The sequence below is a fragment of the Schistocerca nitens genome, chromosome 4 (assembly GCF_023898315.1).
Source record: "Schistocerca nitens isolate TAMUIC-IGC-003100 chromosome 4, iqSchNite1.1, whole genome shotgun sequence".
NCBI lineage: Eukaryota > Metazoa > Arthropoda > Insecta > Orthoptera > Acrididae > Schistocerca > Schistocerca nitens.
In genome coordinates, this window is record NC_064617.1 from 731,127,753 (window position 1) to 731,145,201 (window position 17,449).

General features: G+C 38.7%; 1 protein-coding gene across 2 annotated transcripts in view; it reads right to left on the bottom strand.

Annotated features, from left to right (window-relative positions):
* Positions 1-17,449, bottom strand: part of LOC126252920 (E3 ubiquitin-protein ligase parkin) — a 63,797-nt gene that overhangs the window by 23,423 nt on the left and 22,925 nt on the right. For both annotated transcript variants that reach the window (XM_049953908.1, XM_049953907.1), the window contains exons 5-6: positions 13,155-13,353; positions 1,128-1,265 (exon numbers count right to left, since the gene is read on the bottom strand). In XM_049953908.1, the coding sequence (XP_049809865.1) occupies positions 1,128-1,265; positions 13,155-13,353 (337 nt within the window). The remainder of the gene's footprint in view (positions 1-1,127; positions 1,266-13,154; positions 13,354-17,449) is intronic.

The window sequence follows — 17,449 nt, forward strand, 5'->3', positions numbered from 1 at the left end:
AGTACAGGTGTCAAGGAGTTTTCCCTGTACTACGACAGATTCACACCCTGCCATTTGAATGATAAAGAAGGTATCAAGATTCATCAGACCATGCAACGTTCTGCCACTGCGTCAATGTCCAGTGCCGATCTCGTGGTATTAACATTGGCACATGCAGAGTCGTCAGTTGTGGAGGCCTACCATTATGAGTGTTCGGTGCAGTATGTGTGTTCAGACATATTTGAACTCTATCCAGGAGTAAAGTCTGATGTTAGCTCCATGACAGTTTACCGCCTGTCCTGTTTTACTTCTCTGCCCAGCCTACGACATCCAACATCTGTAACAAGGGGTAGCTGCCCAACCCACAACATCTAGATATTGCTGCTTACACAGTTAGTTCAATATGAGCACCAGTGCCAGATTTGCATCCGGTGGTCAAAATTTGAACTAATTTTCTTCCAGTGTAAATTGGTTCCACATTAAATCATTAGCATATCTACTAAGCTTAACTGCCATATGATAATTACAGCCCACACTGGATCTTCCTGAGTCACCACACTGTAATTACAACCACCTGGAACATGTCATATATTCTGTATCACAATATTTATCATAAATAAGATGCAAAGAACCAATAACAAACAATTCTCCAATCCCCAATGCATTAACAGCACGACTGAATTTTGCAGTATCAATTACCTGCAACAATAAATCCATGTTCCAAATCTTTAGCAAGTTTCCAAAGTGGTATCAAATTGAGTTTTGGATTAGGTGGGTAACTACATCCCTTTTATTTATTTGACAAGTTTTTAGATGCATATTTCTAGGATACATTTCCTTTTCACTCATGATTTAGTTATTGTTATCAATTATGAAGGTCCCAATTCCTGTAGTTCAAATTCTTAAAATGTTTTACAATATTTATCATGTCTGTCCTGCTTTCTATGTCTTCTTTATTTTGGTAATTCAACCACATTACTCATCAGGCCACTTACATTTCATGGAATACACCGAGTTCCCTCTCTGTTTCTGCTGAAAACTATTTATTTGTTTATTTTATCTTGTCATTATAGCTCATTCCCTGGTTTTGTATAGTAAGAAATGGACAGAGTGACAATACAAATATTGTATAAAATTAAGGAACACACCCCACAACCACCGGTGCATGTTATGCGTCTGCAGTCAGGATCAGCCAATATGCCCATACCACAACCTGGCTGGGGGCACAAGATACCGCCTGCTTGCAGCACATACTCTTCAGCCGCAAATCGCTGATACTGTGCATACTGAAAAAAACATAAATACACAGGAATTTAGAAAACAGAACTGATTACCTACATATTCAGGTTCCTGAAGCACATTAATCAGAAAACGAAAAATTAAAATTAGTTAAATTTACTGAGCAGCCCTACTTTGTGTTATGGATATTTGATTGCGGTTAAGTGATGACAAAATTCTGCATTATCAGTGTTGGTACTATAGAGCTATTTATCCATTACTAAATATTTGTTATTTGTTAGTTTCATTACTAATCACTTCTGACAAAAGACACGTCATTACCACTGTGTTGAGATAAGCTAATGTAGTACAAATTGTATGCATGGCATACTTCATATCAATATTCTGAAGGTGAGATGCTGTTTTTGGTGATTTTTGTATTATAAACTGTGTACAACAAAAATTATGTTTGTGGCCTCAATGAATTAAAGTTCTACCATAAACAAAATGTCTTCGCACAATTTTCTGAAATAAAATGGCACTATATTAACTGTTCCTTTCTGGAATCTCATAGAATGGACTGTGAGTACAGTTGACTCCCAGTATGCGGTATACTTCAGAATTTGATATACCAGTACAATTATTACTGTAGTTATTATTTCATATAAGGTGTACAGTATGATCTCACTATCGAGAGAAGCTGCAAGGGAAAATTAGTTCCAAAAACATATGTGATACTGTCAGTTCCCAACAAAAAGCGAAATTTTTGCAGGAGTAAGTTTGTGAGTATGAACTCATATGCAGTGCTGTTACTGTAGGCATAATTCAGAGCTTGATTTCTACTGCTGCTAACTTGCTGGGAGAAGTGTAGACAGTGCAAAACAAGTAACTGAGATAATGTGCAAGAATCTGAGAATAATTTTCAATATGGTAATAAAGATATAAACATGGTTTTAAAAACAGCTCAATTCCGGAGAAATTTGTTCAGTCTAGTCCAAGGAGCTTCCTTGGTGTTGTGTGAAGTAACATCTGTGGCCACAGGCAGAATTGACATATTCTTGATGATGTGTGGCACATGAGGCAAATTATATGTGACATATTGCTCCATAGACTTCCTTAAAAACTTTTATTGGCACACCCAAATTAATTCTGTGCATTTTTACACATATAACAAAGTTAAAATAGTTACTCTTACTTAGCAAGACAATGCAGCTTAGCAATCCAGCTACTTTGAAAAGGTTCTCAGATCTAACCACTGAATTGGAAAACAAGCACTGCAAACCCTCATTACTCCATCTTCAACCACTTTCTAGCATCTCCTCCGTAAAACAACAATAGATGACACCCTACAGTCAAAAAGGAAAAAAACAAAAGAATGCACAACTGAAGTTTCCAATGGAACAAAAGCATTTACTGGAATCTAGCGGACCTCGTCAAGTTCGCTTCGTTGTCACAGAAGACTACATGCAGCTACTGATGTCTCCATATTCTGATATGAGACTTCTGTCCACTGAGCAAGTGTTCATTCATTAAACACAAAAACCAAAAACAGTGAACTTGTCACATCCACACACGGGAACCGTACTTGCCAACTCCTTCAGTTTTCCATAACAGTATAACATCTTTACTAACCACTGAAAGATTCAACTTAATACATGGAACACTTTTAAAATCACAGTTCCACCTGCCATGGCCTAAGATCCTGTCCTGCCCTTGCATGGGCTGCTGGCTGACTCCCTATTTCGTAAGTGCAAAACAGTTCCTCAAAATAATTTTGACAGTAGACCTTTTGGCCAATGAGCCTCCTGAGCAAAATGTATAAAATCCAACGGTCACCTCCTGCTAACGCTCATAACACTTGCTGTGAGTTGCTTCTTCCTGCCAACTCTCTCAGAAATTTGTTTCACAAACGGTGTTACAGAAACACTGACCCTCCTGTGGAAATCACTCGCCTTTGACAACAGCATGGTCAGCCCAGACCATCACCTATTTAGCCAGATTAAGGGAAGACCAGTTCACTATCTCCAGGCCTGAGAACAGCCTCCATTCCCCAGAAAAGAGAAAACCTGCACTGGCATTGACAACAGTGACCACCACTAACCAATGGCGTGGCCGGAAAATTGTGTGTTACATGGGGGTTAAATTTTATACTGTACAAACACCTATTTTTGCATATATTACATTTTCCCAGGCTTTCAAACTGCTGCATATGATTACTCGTTGACATGTTAACACTTCTTAGCACTAAAGACTGTACCTACCATTGCCAGGAAGTGGCTCCTGTTTTAAGCACCTGCTGCTGCTTGTGCTAATTATTTGCTACAGATATCACGCACAGTCACAGTTCTCTAATCACAGTCCAGGTTATGCATGAGACAAGTCACAGGGAAGTTTCATCCCAGATTTCTCTCATCATCTGTATATGCTGTGTATATTATGTGCTGAAGTAAACAGATAAATTAAGGCCCCTAATTAAATGAAAATACATCACAATTATTAAAACAACACTGTTTCTGTAGGTCTACCAGGCTCTCCCGGTGAGGATTTGTCGACTTGGAAAATCGGGTTTTCTGGCAGTAATATGCATTTTACTTGCATGATATTTCGATCGTGTAACTTGCAGTCTTCATAAGGTGCTCCCTGAGACCGAATCCAGTGTGTAACGGGCTCAGTATTTATGCCTATGTGGGGCTAGGCACTCTGTCATTGGTCTGCACAACACCAACTGCTCTGTATGAGGTATGTGCGGTCAGTAGCAGCAACCTTCTAGACGCACCTGTTATGACTGCTGTGTGTGTACTTTTTGGCTGTTGCTGGTTGGTAATTTTGTAATCTGTCATTCTGTTCCCTCTCCAAGTTAGGACTGGATGTTTAGTCTTCTGATTGCCAACATTTAGACTTTCCAGTTGACTGTGGTGTTGTATTACTGTAGCTGGCCATGTCAGGTGATTATTCTGAGGTCTGTGCCCACTAGGTGTAGCTGTCACATTATTTTCTGGCACTGGTGTCAAACTGCCATTCGTTCTTGAAATGACTGTCCTCCTGTATTTGGTTTGCTGTCTTAAGTATCACCAGCTGTGCACCATGTGTTGGTTGTGCTGGGTTATTTGCTCTGTCACCATTCCCTAAGTTATTTCCTCCAGAGTTTGGCTATTGCCTCCAATCCATCTTTAGGAGATTGAGTGTTGCATTCCAGGGACAGCTAAGATGATATCCCATGTCATGATTGATAAGATTCTGTGTGACCTTTATTTAAATGGATCTTTAATAACACAACCCAGCATCTAGGTGTCTGTATCTTCACATCATCTTAATACATAAAATGATTTAGTTCCAAACAATGTTTGGCTATAGCTGACCTGGAAGCCTGTTTGAGTCTGGCATAGTGTTGGTGCTCCTTACAAGTGATGTCAATGATCCTGTTGGTCTGGTCGATATATGTAATACCACATTGATATTCAGAATGCAATGCAACCCTGCTTCTCTGCCAGACGGTCAGAAGTACACAAAGAAGCAAAGAAGGTTGCTATTTTGCCACATGCCGGACTGGTATCTGATAAAATCAGCAGAATTCTTCTCAAATATAATGTCACAGGTTTCCCCCCCCCCCCCCCCCCTCATCAACCAAGATTAAGGCTCTGTTAGGGAGTGTAATGGAGGATCTGTGACAACAGAAACTGGGCATTAATCGCATACCACGTCAATGTGGTATGTCATATATTGGCCACACTACTGGGACCATTGGCATCAGGTGTAAGATGCACTAACAGTATACCAGACCCAAATAGGCTTCCAAGTCAGTAATAACTGTACATTGTTTGGAACTAAATCATTCAATGAATTATGATGGTCAAGATTCAGACACAGACCCCCAGCTACTGGGACAGTGTTATTAAAGAAACCATTAAAATAAAAGCCACACTGAATCAGAACCAGAGGTTGTAGAGAGCTTCAGGGAGAGCATTAGGGAACAATTGACAAGTATGGGGAAAGAAATACAGTAGAAGAAGAATGGGTAGCTTTGAGAGACGAAATAGTGAAGGTAGAAGAGGATCAAGTAGGTAAAAAGACGAGGGCTAATAGAAATCCTTGGGTAACAGAAGAGATACTGAATTTAATTGATGAAAGGAGAAAATATAAAAATGCAGTAAATGAAGCAGGCAAAACGGAATACAAACGTCTCAAAAATGAGATCGACATGAAGTGCAAAATCACTAAGCAGGGATAGCTAGAGGGCAAATGTAAGGATGTAGAGGTGCATATCACTATGGGTAAGATAGATACTGCCTACAGGAAAATTAAAGAGACCTTTGGTGAAAAGAGAACCACTTGCATGAATACCAAGAGCTCAGATGGAAACCCAACTCTAAGCGAAGAAGGGAAAGCAGAAAGGTGGAAGGAGTATATAGAGGGTCTACACAAGGGCAATGTTCTTGAGGACAATATTATAGAAATGGAAGAGAATATAGATGAAGATGAAATAGGAGATATGATACTGCGTGAAGAGTTTGACAGAGCACTGAAAGACCTTAGGCGAAACAAGGTCCCGGGAGTAGACAACATTCCATTAGAACTACTGATAGCCTTGGGAGAGCCAGGCCAAACAAAACTCTACCATATGGTGAGCAAGACGTATGAGACTGGCGAAATACCCTCATATTTCAAGAAGAATATAATAATTCCAATCCCAAAGAAAGCAGGTGTTGACAGGTCTGAAAATTATCAAACTATCAGTTTAATAAGCCATGGCTTTACAGACGAATGGAAAAACTGGCAGAAGCCGACCTCGGGGAAGATCAGTTTGGATTCCATAGAAATGTTGGAACACATGAGGCAATACTGACCCTACGACTTATCTAAGAAAATAGATTAAGGAAAGGCAAACCTACGTTTCTAGTATTTGTAGAATTAGACAAAGCTTCTGACAATGTTGACTGGAATACTCTCTTTCAAATTCTGAATGTGGCAGGGGTAAAACATAGAGAGCTAAAGGCTATTTACAAATTGTACAGAAAACAGATGGCAGTTAAGAGTCCAGGGGCATGAAAGGGAAGCAGTGTTTGGGAAGGGAGTGAGACAGGGTTGTAGCCTATCCCTGATGTTATTCAATCTGTGTATTGAGCAAACAGTAAAGGAAACAAAAGAAAAATTTGGAGTAGGAATTAAAATCCATGGAGAAGAAATAAAAACTTTGAGGTTCGCCGATGACACTGTAATTCTGTCAGAGACAGCAAAGGACTTGGAAGAGCAGTTGAACGGAATGGATAGTGTCTTGAAAAGAATATATAAGATGAACATCAACAAAAGCAAAACAAGGATAATGGAATGTAGTTGAATTAAATCAGGTGATGATGCAGGAATTAGATTAGGAAATGATACACTTAAAGTAGTAAATGAGTTTTGCTACTTGGGGGGCAAAATAACTGATGATGGTCAAAGTAGAGAGGATATAAAATGCAGACTGGCAATGGCTAGGAAAGCATTTCTGAAGAAGAGAAATTTGTTAATATCGAGTATAGATTTAAGTGTCAGGAAGTCGTTTCTGAAAGTATTTGTATGGAGTGTAGCCGTGTATGGAAGTGAAACGTGGACGATAAATAGTTTAGACAAAAAAAGAATAGAAGCTTTCGAAATGTGGTGCTACAGAAGAATGCTGAAGATTAGATGGGTAGATTGCATAACTAATGAGGAAGTATTGAATAGAATTGGAGAGAAGAGAAATTTGTGGCACAACTTGACTAGAAGAAGGGATCGGTTGGTAGGGCATATTGTGAGGCATCAAGGGGTCACCAATTTAGTATCGGAGGGCAGCATGGAGGGTAAAAATCATAGATGGAGACCAAGAGATGAATACGCTAAACAGATTCAGAAGGATGTAGGTTACAGTAGGTACTGGGAGACGAAGAACCTTGCACAGGATAGAGTACCATGGAGAGCTGCATCAAGCCAGTCTCTGGACTGAAGACCACAACAACAACAACAGAATCTTGTCAGCCATGACATGGAAATAAGCTTTGCTCCGCCTGGAATTCAACACTCAATTTCCTAAAGACGCTATGGAAGCAACATTCAAACTCTGGAGGAAATAACTTTGGAAACGATGAAAGAGCAAATAACCCACCACAACATGTGGTGCACGTATGGTGATACTTCAGACAGCAAATCAAGTACTCAAGGACAGTCATTTCAAGAATGAATGGCAATTTGAACACCAATGTCCACAAAATAATCTGACAACTGCCCCTAGTGAGTGCGAATCTCAGACGGAGGACCTGAGGTGGCTGGCTACAGTAATAGAATAGCCGAGTGTGCAGGAAAGCTTAAATGATGGCAATCAAAGGAGTGAGCACGTAGTACAACTTGGAGGTGGAACAGAATGTCAATGACCAAATTAGTAACTGGTAACATCCAAAAAGTACATGCACAGCAGTCAGAACTGCTACGGCTAGCAAATACTATGGTTGCTGCTATTGACAGGCACGTACCTCAGACGGAGTACCTGGCGTGGGGTGGACCGATGAGGGAACACCTAACTCCACAGAGGCATAAATACTGGACCCATTCCGCACTGGATTCAGAGAGAGGGAGCACCAGATAAAGATTGCTAGTTACGTGATCAAGATGTCGTGCACGCAGACTGTGAATTGCCAGGATAAAACCCAATTTTTTCCAGAACATCCTGAGAAGCAAAGATTATTATATAAGTAAAAGTGTTTACTTTCCATTAAGAATGTAGAAACGTTTATGTCATTGTTGGCAACTGTTAGTGAGTTTTTTCAGTTGTTTCATAACCTTGAAACGAGTTAGTTTTCTGTTTTGTTCAGTGAAAGAACATAATAACAACAGTGTATTTAAGTGAAACCACATAGTAACAAGAATTCACCTGTGGTATGACATTAATAAAAGAAGATTATTTGACACATTTATACAGTTTCTGTTAACATTATTAAAAAAATTTTCCAAAATTAAATTCTCTACAACTTCTGTTGAAAACTTTGTGCAGTTGTCTGGAATTTAAAAAACAAATTGGACCAAGTACTTAATAAAATAAAATTTTTACAAAATTATGCCTTTGCTTCTGTGGATGTTCTGGAAACTACTGCAGATACATATCTGGGACATGTTTTATTAGATTCACCAGATCAAGAACAACAAAAGAAATGGAAATCATGATTTACTTTAACCTCACACAGTTTTTCGATTGCTTAATATTAGCAAAGTTGCTAAATTTCAGGCAAAATCTTTTATTAGCCGTAACTCCGTAACTAAACATTTGCAGACCTATGTTTATGTGAACTTTTTTGTTTAGTTTTACTTGTAGAATAACATATTAAAATATTTTCAAATCTTCGCGAATCACCATGTATATGCTGCAGAATATATGATGCAGCAACGCCCTCAAACAGAAACTTTTTGATTGCCTCTTACAGAACTACCTTCCTCCAACCTGAAATTGGTTTTCTGCAGGACTGGGTTTAAAGATAGTATCTGCACTTAACATAAAACTACTTTCAGTCTGTACCACAAAGCTCTATCATTTAACAGACAAAGCCCAATTGGAGGAAGTTATGTCCTTGCCTCCCTCTGACCTGACCTGTTCATTAATAATGGGGTGGGGTGGGGGGATTTTTAGTTTTTTGAGCCATCATACATCCCAAGAAAAAGGAGAATATTGCAAGCACTGCATAGTACCTCTCCTTGATTACTGCTTTCACAAAATACTTCCAGGAAACCTTACAACTGCCTAACAAGTATGGTATTTCTGTTACGAAGATATTATTTTACTCCATGCAGCAGTATTCGAAATGATATTGCAATTTTAATTACACATGTACATCAAAGTAGGAGGAAATCGATAACCAAATCCTCATTATCAATAGATGGTTTTCAGCATACACGTAAAGTAGCTCCGCAAAGTATGATGTGGATTTTTTGCTCAGAGAATGGGAACAAATGGATTTTGACAGAGTTGTGAATATACAGACTTAACAGAATCAATCAATACTAAACATATTCTCCTTCCAGGATTTGATTATACTGACAGTGAAACCTTGCTATTTTACTACAGGTAGCATCAGGATGGCAGTCATGAAAACTTAAAATGTAGCTCATCACTATGAACATTACACTAAATGCTGCTGTTGACCAAAGCACGATCAGTTGTTTGAAGTAATGTTGTTTGAATAACATACGAGGTGAACCATGAACTTTGCCGTTGGTGGGGAGGCTTGCGTGCCTCAGCGATACAGATGGCCGTACCGTAGGTGCAACCACAACGGAGGGGTAGCTGTTGAGAGGCCAGACAAACATGTGGTTCCTGAAGAGAGGCAGCAGCCTTTTCAGTAGTTGCAGGGGCAACAGTCTGGATGATTGACTGATCTGGCCTTGTAACATTAACCAAAACGGCCTTGCTGTGCTGGTACTGCGAACGGCTGAAAGCAAGGGGAAACTACAGCCGTAATTTTTCCCGAGGACATGCAGCTTTACTGTATGATTAAATGATGATGGCGTCCTCTTGGATAAAATATTCCGGAGGTAAAATAGTCCCCCATTCGGATCTCCGGGAGGGGACTACTCAAGAGGACGTCGTTATCAGGAGAAAGAAAACTGGCGTTCTACGGATCGAAGCGTGGAATGTCAGATCCCTTAATCGGGCAGGTAGGTTAGAAAATTTAAAAAGGGAAATGGATAGGTTAAAGTTAGATGTAGTGGGAATTAGTGAAGTTCGGTGGCAGGAGGAACAAGACTTTTGGTCAGGTGAATACAGGGTTATAAATACAAAATCAAATAGGGGTAATGCAGGAGTAGGTTTAATAATGAATAAAAGAATAGGAGTGCGGGTTAGCAACTACAAACAGCATAGTGAACGCATTATTGTGGCCAAGATAGACACAAAGCCCATGCCTACTACAGTAGTACAAGTTTATATGCCAACTAGCTCTGCAGATGATGAAGAAATAGATGAAATGTATGACGAGATAAAAGAAATTATTCAGGTAGTGAAGGGAGACAAAAATTTAATAGTCATGGGTGACTGGAATTCGTCGGTAGGAAAAGGGAGAGAAGGAAACATAATAGGTGAATATGGATTGGGGGGAAGAAATGAAAGAGGAAGCCGCCTTGTAGAATTTTGTGCAGAGCATGACTTAATCATAGCTAACACTTGGTTCAAGAATCATAAAAGAAGGTTGTATACCTGGAAGAATCCTGGAGATACTAAAAGGTATCAGATGTGGACTCTGACCACATTCTATTGGTTATGAACTGCAGATTGAAACTGAAGAAATTGCAAAAAGGTGGGAATTTAAGGAGATGGGACCTGGATAAACTGAAAGAACCAGAGGTTGTAGAGAGTTTCAGGGAGAGCATAAGAGAACAATTGACAGGAATGGGGGAAAGAAATACAGTAAAAGAAGAATGGGTAGCTCTGAGGGATGAAGTAGTGAAGGCAGCAGACGATCAAGTAGGTAAAAAGACGAGGGCTAATAGAAATCCTTGGGTAACAGAAGAAATATTGAATTTAATTGATGAAAGGAGAAAATATAAAAATGCAGTAAATGAAGCAGGCAAAAAGGAATACAAACGTCTCAAAAATGAGATTGACAGGAAGTGCAAAATGGCTAAGTGGGGATGGCTAGAGGACAAATGTAAGGATGTAGAGGCCTGTCTCACTAGGGGTAAGATAGATACTGCCTACAGGAAAATTAAAGAGACCTTTGGAGAGAAGAAAACCACTTGTATGAATATCAAGAGCTCAGATGGCAACCCAGTTCTAAGCAAAGAAGGGAAGGCAGAAAGGTGGAAGGAGTATATAGAGGGTTTATAGAAGGGCGATGTACTTGAGGACAATATTATGGAAAGGGAAGAGGATGTAGATGAAGACGAAATGGGAGATAAGATACTGCGTGAAGAGTTTGACATAGCACTGAAAGACCTGAGTCGAAACAAGGCCCCGGGAGTAGACAACATTCCATTAGAACTACTGATGGCCTTGGGAGAGCCAGTCATGACAAAACTCTACCATCTGATGAGCAAGATGTATGAGACAGGCGAAATACCCTCAGACTTCAAGAAGAAGATAATAATTCCAATCCCAAAGAAAGCAGGTGTTGACAGGTCTGAAAATTATCAAACTATCAGTTTAATAAGCCATGGCTTTACAGACGAATGGAAAAACTGGCAGAAGCCGACCTCGGGGAAGATCAGATTGGATTCCATAGAAATGTTGGAACACATGAGGCAATACTGACCCTACGACTTATCTAAGAAAATAGATTAAGGAAAGGCAAACCTACGTTTCTAGCATTTATAGAATTAGACAAAGCTTCTGACAATGTTGACTGGAATACTCTTTTTCAAATTCTGAAGGTGGCAGGGGTAAAATACAAGGAGCGAAAGGCTATTTACAATTTGTACAGAAACCAGATGGCAGTTATAAGAGTCCAGGGGCATGAAAGGGAAGCAGTGTTTGGGAAAGGAGTGAGACAGGGTTGTAGCCTATCCCTGATGTTATTCAATCTGTGTATTGAGCAAGCAGTAAAGGAAACAAAAGAAAAATTTGGAGTAGGAATTAAAATCCATGGAGAAGAAATAAAAACTTTGAGGTTCGCCGATGACACTGTAATTCTGTCAGAGACAGCAAAGGACTTGGAAGAGCAGTTGAACGGAATGGACAGTGTCTTGAAAGGAGGATATAAGATGAACATCAACAAAAGCAAAACGAGGATAATGGAATGTAGTCAAATTAAATCGGGTGATACTGAGGGAATTAAATTAGGAAATGAGACACTTAAAGTAGTAAAGGAGTTTTGCTATTTAGGGAGTAAAATAACTGATGATGGTCGAAGTAGAGAGGATATAAAATGTAGACTGGCAATGGCAAGGAAATCGTTTCTGAAGAAGAGAAATTTGTTAACGTCGAGTATAGATTTAAGTGTCAGGAAGTCATTTCTGAAAGTATTTGTATGGAGTGTAGCCATGTATGGAAGTGAAACATGGACGATAACTAGTTTGGACAAGAAGAGAATAGAAGCTTTCGAAATGTGGTGCTACAGAAGAATGCTGAAGATAAGGTGGGTAGATCACGTAACTAATGAGGAGGTATTGAATAGGATTGGGGAGAAGAGAAGTTTGTGGCACAACTTGACTAGAAGAAGGGATCGGTTGGTAGGACATGTTTTGAGGCCTCAAGGGATCACAAATTTAGCATTGGAGGGCAGCGTGGAGGGTAAAAATCGTAGAGGGAGACCAAGAGATGAATACACTAAGCAGATTCAGAAGGATGTAGGCTGCAGTAGGTACTGGGAAATGAAGAAGATTGCACAGGATAGAGTAGCATGGAGAGCTGCATCAAACCAGTCTCAGGACTGAAGACAACAACAACAACGAGGTAATGTAAACAAATGCATCTGACAGTTTCTGAAAACTTAGTGGTATATCAGAAGAAATGAAGGGGCCTCTATTGATCAATTAAGTGATTACAAAAGTGGTATGACCACTTCTTAGGAAACTGTATCAACTAAGAGTAAATAGACAATCTGAAAAATATTTCACCTCCACACAAAATGCATGAGAAAGTTACTCACATGCTTATAAGTTTCCTAAAAATTACACTGTCTGGTCAAAACTGGCACATGGCTAAAAGTATGCAAAAAGTAAAAACTTAATGTCACACCACCACCATGTAATTAGGATATTAAGACACCTGATTATGGGGATTTACCCTTCCACAGTCATTTTCAAATATTTCTATGTTATTCAAAGCATATTTATTCCATGTAGCACGAAATAGCATGTTGAACCTATCACCGCTTTGAAAAAGTGATGCTCCATCAGGTCTGTTACATGCAGAAAAATAATCTTTTTTATTGTGACAATGTATAAAACATGTGACACTAGGTTTGATAATTTTTTTTATAAAGGCAGAAACTTTTTTGATTTTTTTTTTTTTTACTTGCCTGCTGTGGTGTAAGTAAATGGAAGTGATGAACTTCAGTGATAAGGGAATTTGGACAACCAGCTGGGCAAGGTAGAGTGTATCCATACTCAGGATGTGACCAAAATTGGCGATCACGCAGTCTAGATGCACAATATGTTTGGAAACATTCCAGACAAGTCACATGACTTGCATCACAAGGGAACACAAGAACTGGGTCCCTGGAATTCAGACACATTGTAAACTATCAAAGCAATGTTCAGCATTCAAATATATTGTACTTTCATATAGGTTATGAACAAAATGACTTAATTATCAACAAACTAAATGAAAAGTAGTAGCCATTTCACAGACTGTCGATAGTGGTGCTATTGAAAGACATTGAGAAAAACCAAAAATGCAAAAAAATCCATGTTTTGAACAGTGATATAAACTACAGTATAGCACTTGTACTATTTGTTCTTTGAAATAGCCATTAGGTTGGGCCAAATATTAATTTCATCAATGCACTAAGGCATTAATGCTTGTACTGGAAAATCTGATCTAAGCCTCAACAGATATATCATGACAGCGTGCTACAGTGGTTTGAAGAGATCGTAAATACTTGGTAAAAGGCAGACAAGAGGTGGACTAATGAAGTATGGGGTACAGGAACTGCATGTTCTTGTTAACCATCATTTTAGCAATTCTCTGGATGACTTAGGGAAACAGGTATGATATGCAAGTTGGGGTGGCAATCATTAAAACAAAGGTGTTTTTCATTGTGGTGAGATCTTTTGATGCCATTTCAATCATCCAACTTTCTCCTCTGAATGGGAAAATATTTTGTTGACAGCCACCTACATTGGGAGAAATGATCAATGAAATAAAAGAAATCATGGTTCGTATGGAAAAGTGGAACACTATACAAACAGAGTGAAAGTGGCTTGATGAACCCTCTGCCAGGCACTTAAGTGTGAATTTCAGAGTAGTCATGCAGATGTAGATGACTTCATAACAAACACAGCACATACGAAGGTAAGACAATAAGGAGATTCTCCAGCAGAAGGAGGTTCTTACTCATTGGTCTGAAGATGACCACAGTAGTGGTCGAAACCGGTCACCGTAATAAATAAATTGTGATCAAGACAGTTTTTGATAATAAATATTTGTAACACATTGATCACTGTTACTCCCATAATGTATTCAAAAGTGAAAAATATATAGTAAGGATCAATAAATCATCAGTGATCAACGAGATTCCTTTGGAGTTATTAAAATCAGTGAGATGTATAGCAGAACATTGTGTGGTCTGGAATTGAGAATCTATGACCAACAGATCTGGAATCAAATTTCTGGCATAGAACTGTTGTTGCAGGGAAGGCAAGGGGCCAAATGGAACTAAAAGCGAAACTGAAACATTTTAACAAACAATAAAGAAATGGTGCAGGGTGAGACATATTACAACAGTATGAAGTTTTAAGTGCTCATGTACTTGTAGCATGCAAAGTAAAAATACACATGAAACTAAAAGAGACTCAAAAACTGAAATCTGAAATGTAGATATAAGAATGAATTTATGAGCATATGTTGAAAAGTAATGGCTCCAAATTTTTTATGCAAAAACACTCAAAATAAAATGAACTTGATTAAGATTCTACATCTTTATTCTTCATGTCTAAATACTTACTTCTCAACATCATTTGTTGAAACTGTCACTGTAGAATGTTTGACTTTGTTGACGGAGTCACAACCTTAATTCTGTTCAAAGTGATTCATCAATGTCAAAGTGATGTCATCAAAGGCATTCTTTAACTTTTGAAACAGATGAAAATTTGATGGGACCAAGTCAAGACTGTATGGAGAATGATCAATGACATTCTCTGATGAGTTCATCAACACCGTTACAATGAGTCTTGTTGGCTGCCATAAGCAGTCGTCCATTCTGAGCTGTATCACACACATTGAGGTTAGTACCACCGTTTCCTTCATTATCAGCATGAATAACTCAATGTCATACAGTACTGATGTCGAAACAATCATCACCGTAAAAAGCCTTCAAACTTCTATGGGTTTCAATTGGAGGCACGTTTTTACCAGTTAAAAACCCGATTATAGCATTACGTTTCTCAAACACCTAAATGATTACATCAAACACTGCTATGTTACATGCTATAATTTGGAGCCTTATGGCAGGAGAGGGTTGCAACTTGGGTCATTGAACGGGGAATACTGACCAAGTAGCAGACATATAATAATGACATGCAATACCTCACCTAATATTGAGAACAGCATAAAAAATTCAGAGGCATTGCTTTTCAGCAGCCCTAGTATTTATGAACACAATGAATAAGGGTACACCATATTAAATCATGAAACTAGTTTACCATATTAAGAAATGAAGGTTGTATCAACACTAATATAAGAAGAAAGAAGGGAGGGATGAGAAGGAAGGTAAAAAACTGGCTAGATGCGAGAAGGACTTGCACACCGAGGGTTTCAAACAAACTTAATTATGTATACTGATAGTTCATCCATTCTGGGAATGGACAATCTCGAGCATTTTAACCGGTTATCAACACTGATACTGGCAAGGCACTGGTTCTGGGGATTCCAAGCTTTTAGAGAATGTTTGAATTTCAATGATATAAATGTCACATTAAAGTCATGCGGGAGGCAGCCGACCACTATTATTGTAGTCAGCAGTTATCCATTGTGGCTGACAGGGTCACAACGGTAAAAGTCAAACATCAGGCAAGTAATGATTTTATTGCTCATATGACATGTTTTGGAATTAATCCATCATCAAATATCTATGAGCGAATACTGCACGTAGATATGGCGTTTCAAGTTGTTTGTGAAACAAACATTTGAAGACTATTCTGTGTCATATTTATGTGCAGTAACAGCTTCTGGCTACATGATGGCGGATAAATTTCGAAATGCGTCATACGCACAATTAAGTCATTTCTCACCTGAGATTTGATTTTCACCATTGCGACAAAATCAGCCTGAGTGCAGAACTACTGATTGTTTTAATTTCAAGTTTGACGTCACGTGACAAATGAAAAAAGAAATACTTTTTCGTGAGATATAATTACAAATTAACAATTTTCAGATTTTTTTCCTTTACTTGTACTGTGAAATCTTGCTTCTTGCCGAGTTTCATCAAAATGATAAACTAAAGTATCCTATAGGTTTTGATGAGTTAGCAAAATATGACATAAATGGCCATATCTTTTGACTGCATTGATTTGGATCTGATGTTTATTATACCATCAAAGGAATATAGACCTCAGTATGTGACATAAATTGCAACACAATACGCCTACTGTTTCTGAGAAAAATGATTTTAAACGATCAGACAGACACACAGACAGACCGACAAGAAAGCGATCCTATAAGGGTTCCATTTTTAACAACTGAGGCACAGAACTCTAAAAAGTAAACATAATAATAAAAATAATGAAATCTGATAATAAATAAAAAAAAAACACTATGAAAGATACAGAGAGAGAGAGAAAGGGGGGGGGGGGGGGGAGATGAGTTAATGGAGGTTAAGTCCAGGAGGGTATGTTGGGTGTCAAGTTCAGACCTCTGGAGTTCAGGGAAACTAGTATCAGGTGTGAGATTACACATAGCCTGTTTGGCATAGAATGCATTCACGTCCTTTGGGTCATGCTACAGAGTGTGTTCAACAACTGGATAATGGGTGTCTCAAGGCAGACAGTTCTTCTACACCCATTCATGTACTTTGACAGCTAAATTATGATCATTATTTGATAAAACAAATACATGATTTTCGAAGTTGCTCTGACTTTGATACTGAAGGATTTACCAATTTTGGGGCTGGAGTAGATGACAGTGAGTGGGTGCATAAGGCAGGTATACAGTATGCATGATTTTGGAGTAGGAACCTAAAGGTAGAAATACGGTTTGACAAGAATGTTGCAGAGGTTAGGAGTGCAACTGCAGGTGGCAGCACATGGTGTGTGTGTAGGATATCAGGTAATGAGGATCTGATTTCAGGGCTTCACTTTTGAAAGTCATAGCCTTGTTGGAGAAATATATAGTGGCAGTCCAGGCCTTGGAGGTACATCACACCTCATCAGTTAAGAGGGCACAGCAACCAACAACAGAGAAAACTGTAGAAGTATGATTGTAAAAGTCAAGAAATAAATACTGCAAAAGGAACTTGCTACATTGTTTACAGAATGTCTATGCAGAAAGACAATTCCCCAACACTGGAATAATATTCTAATTACTATACTTCAGAATAAAGGAAGCAGACAAGAAATATGCAACTACAGAACTATCAGTCTTTTCTCTTTAATATAC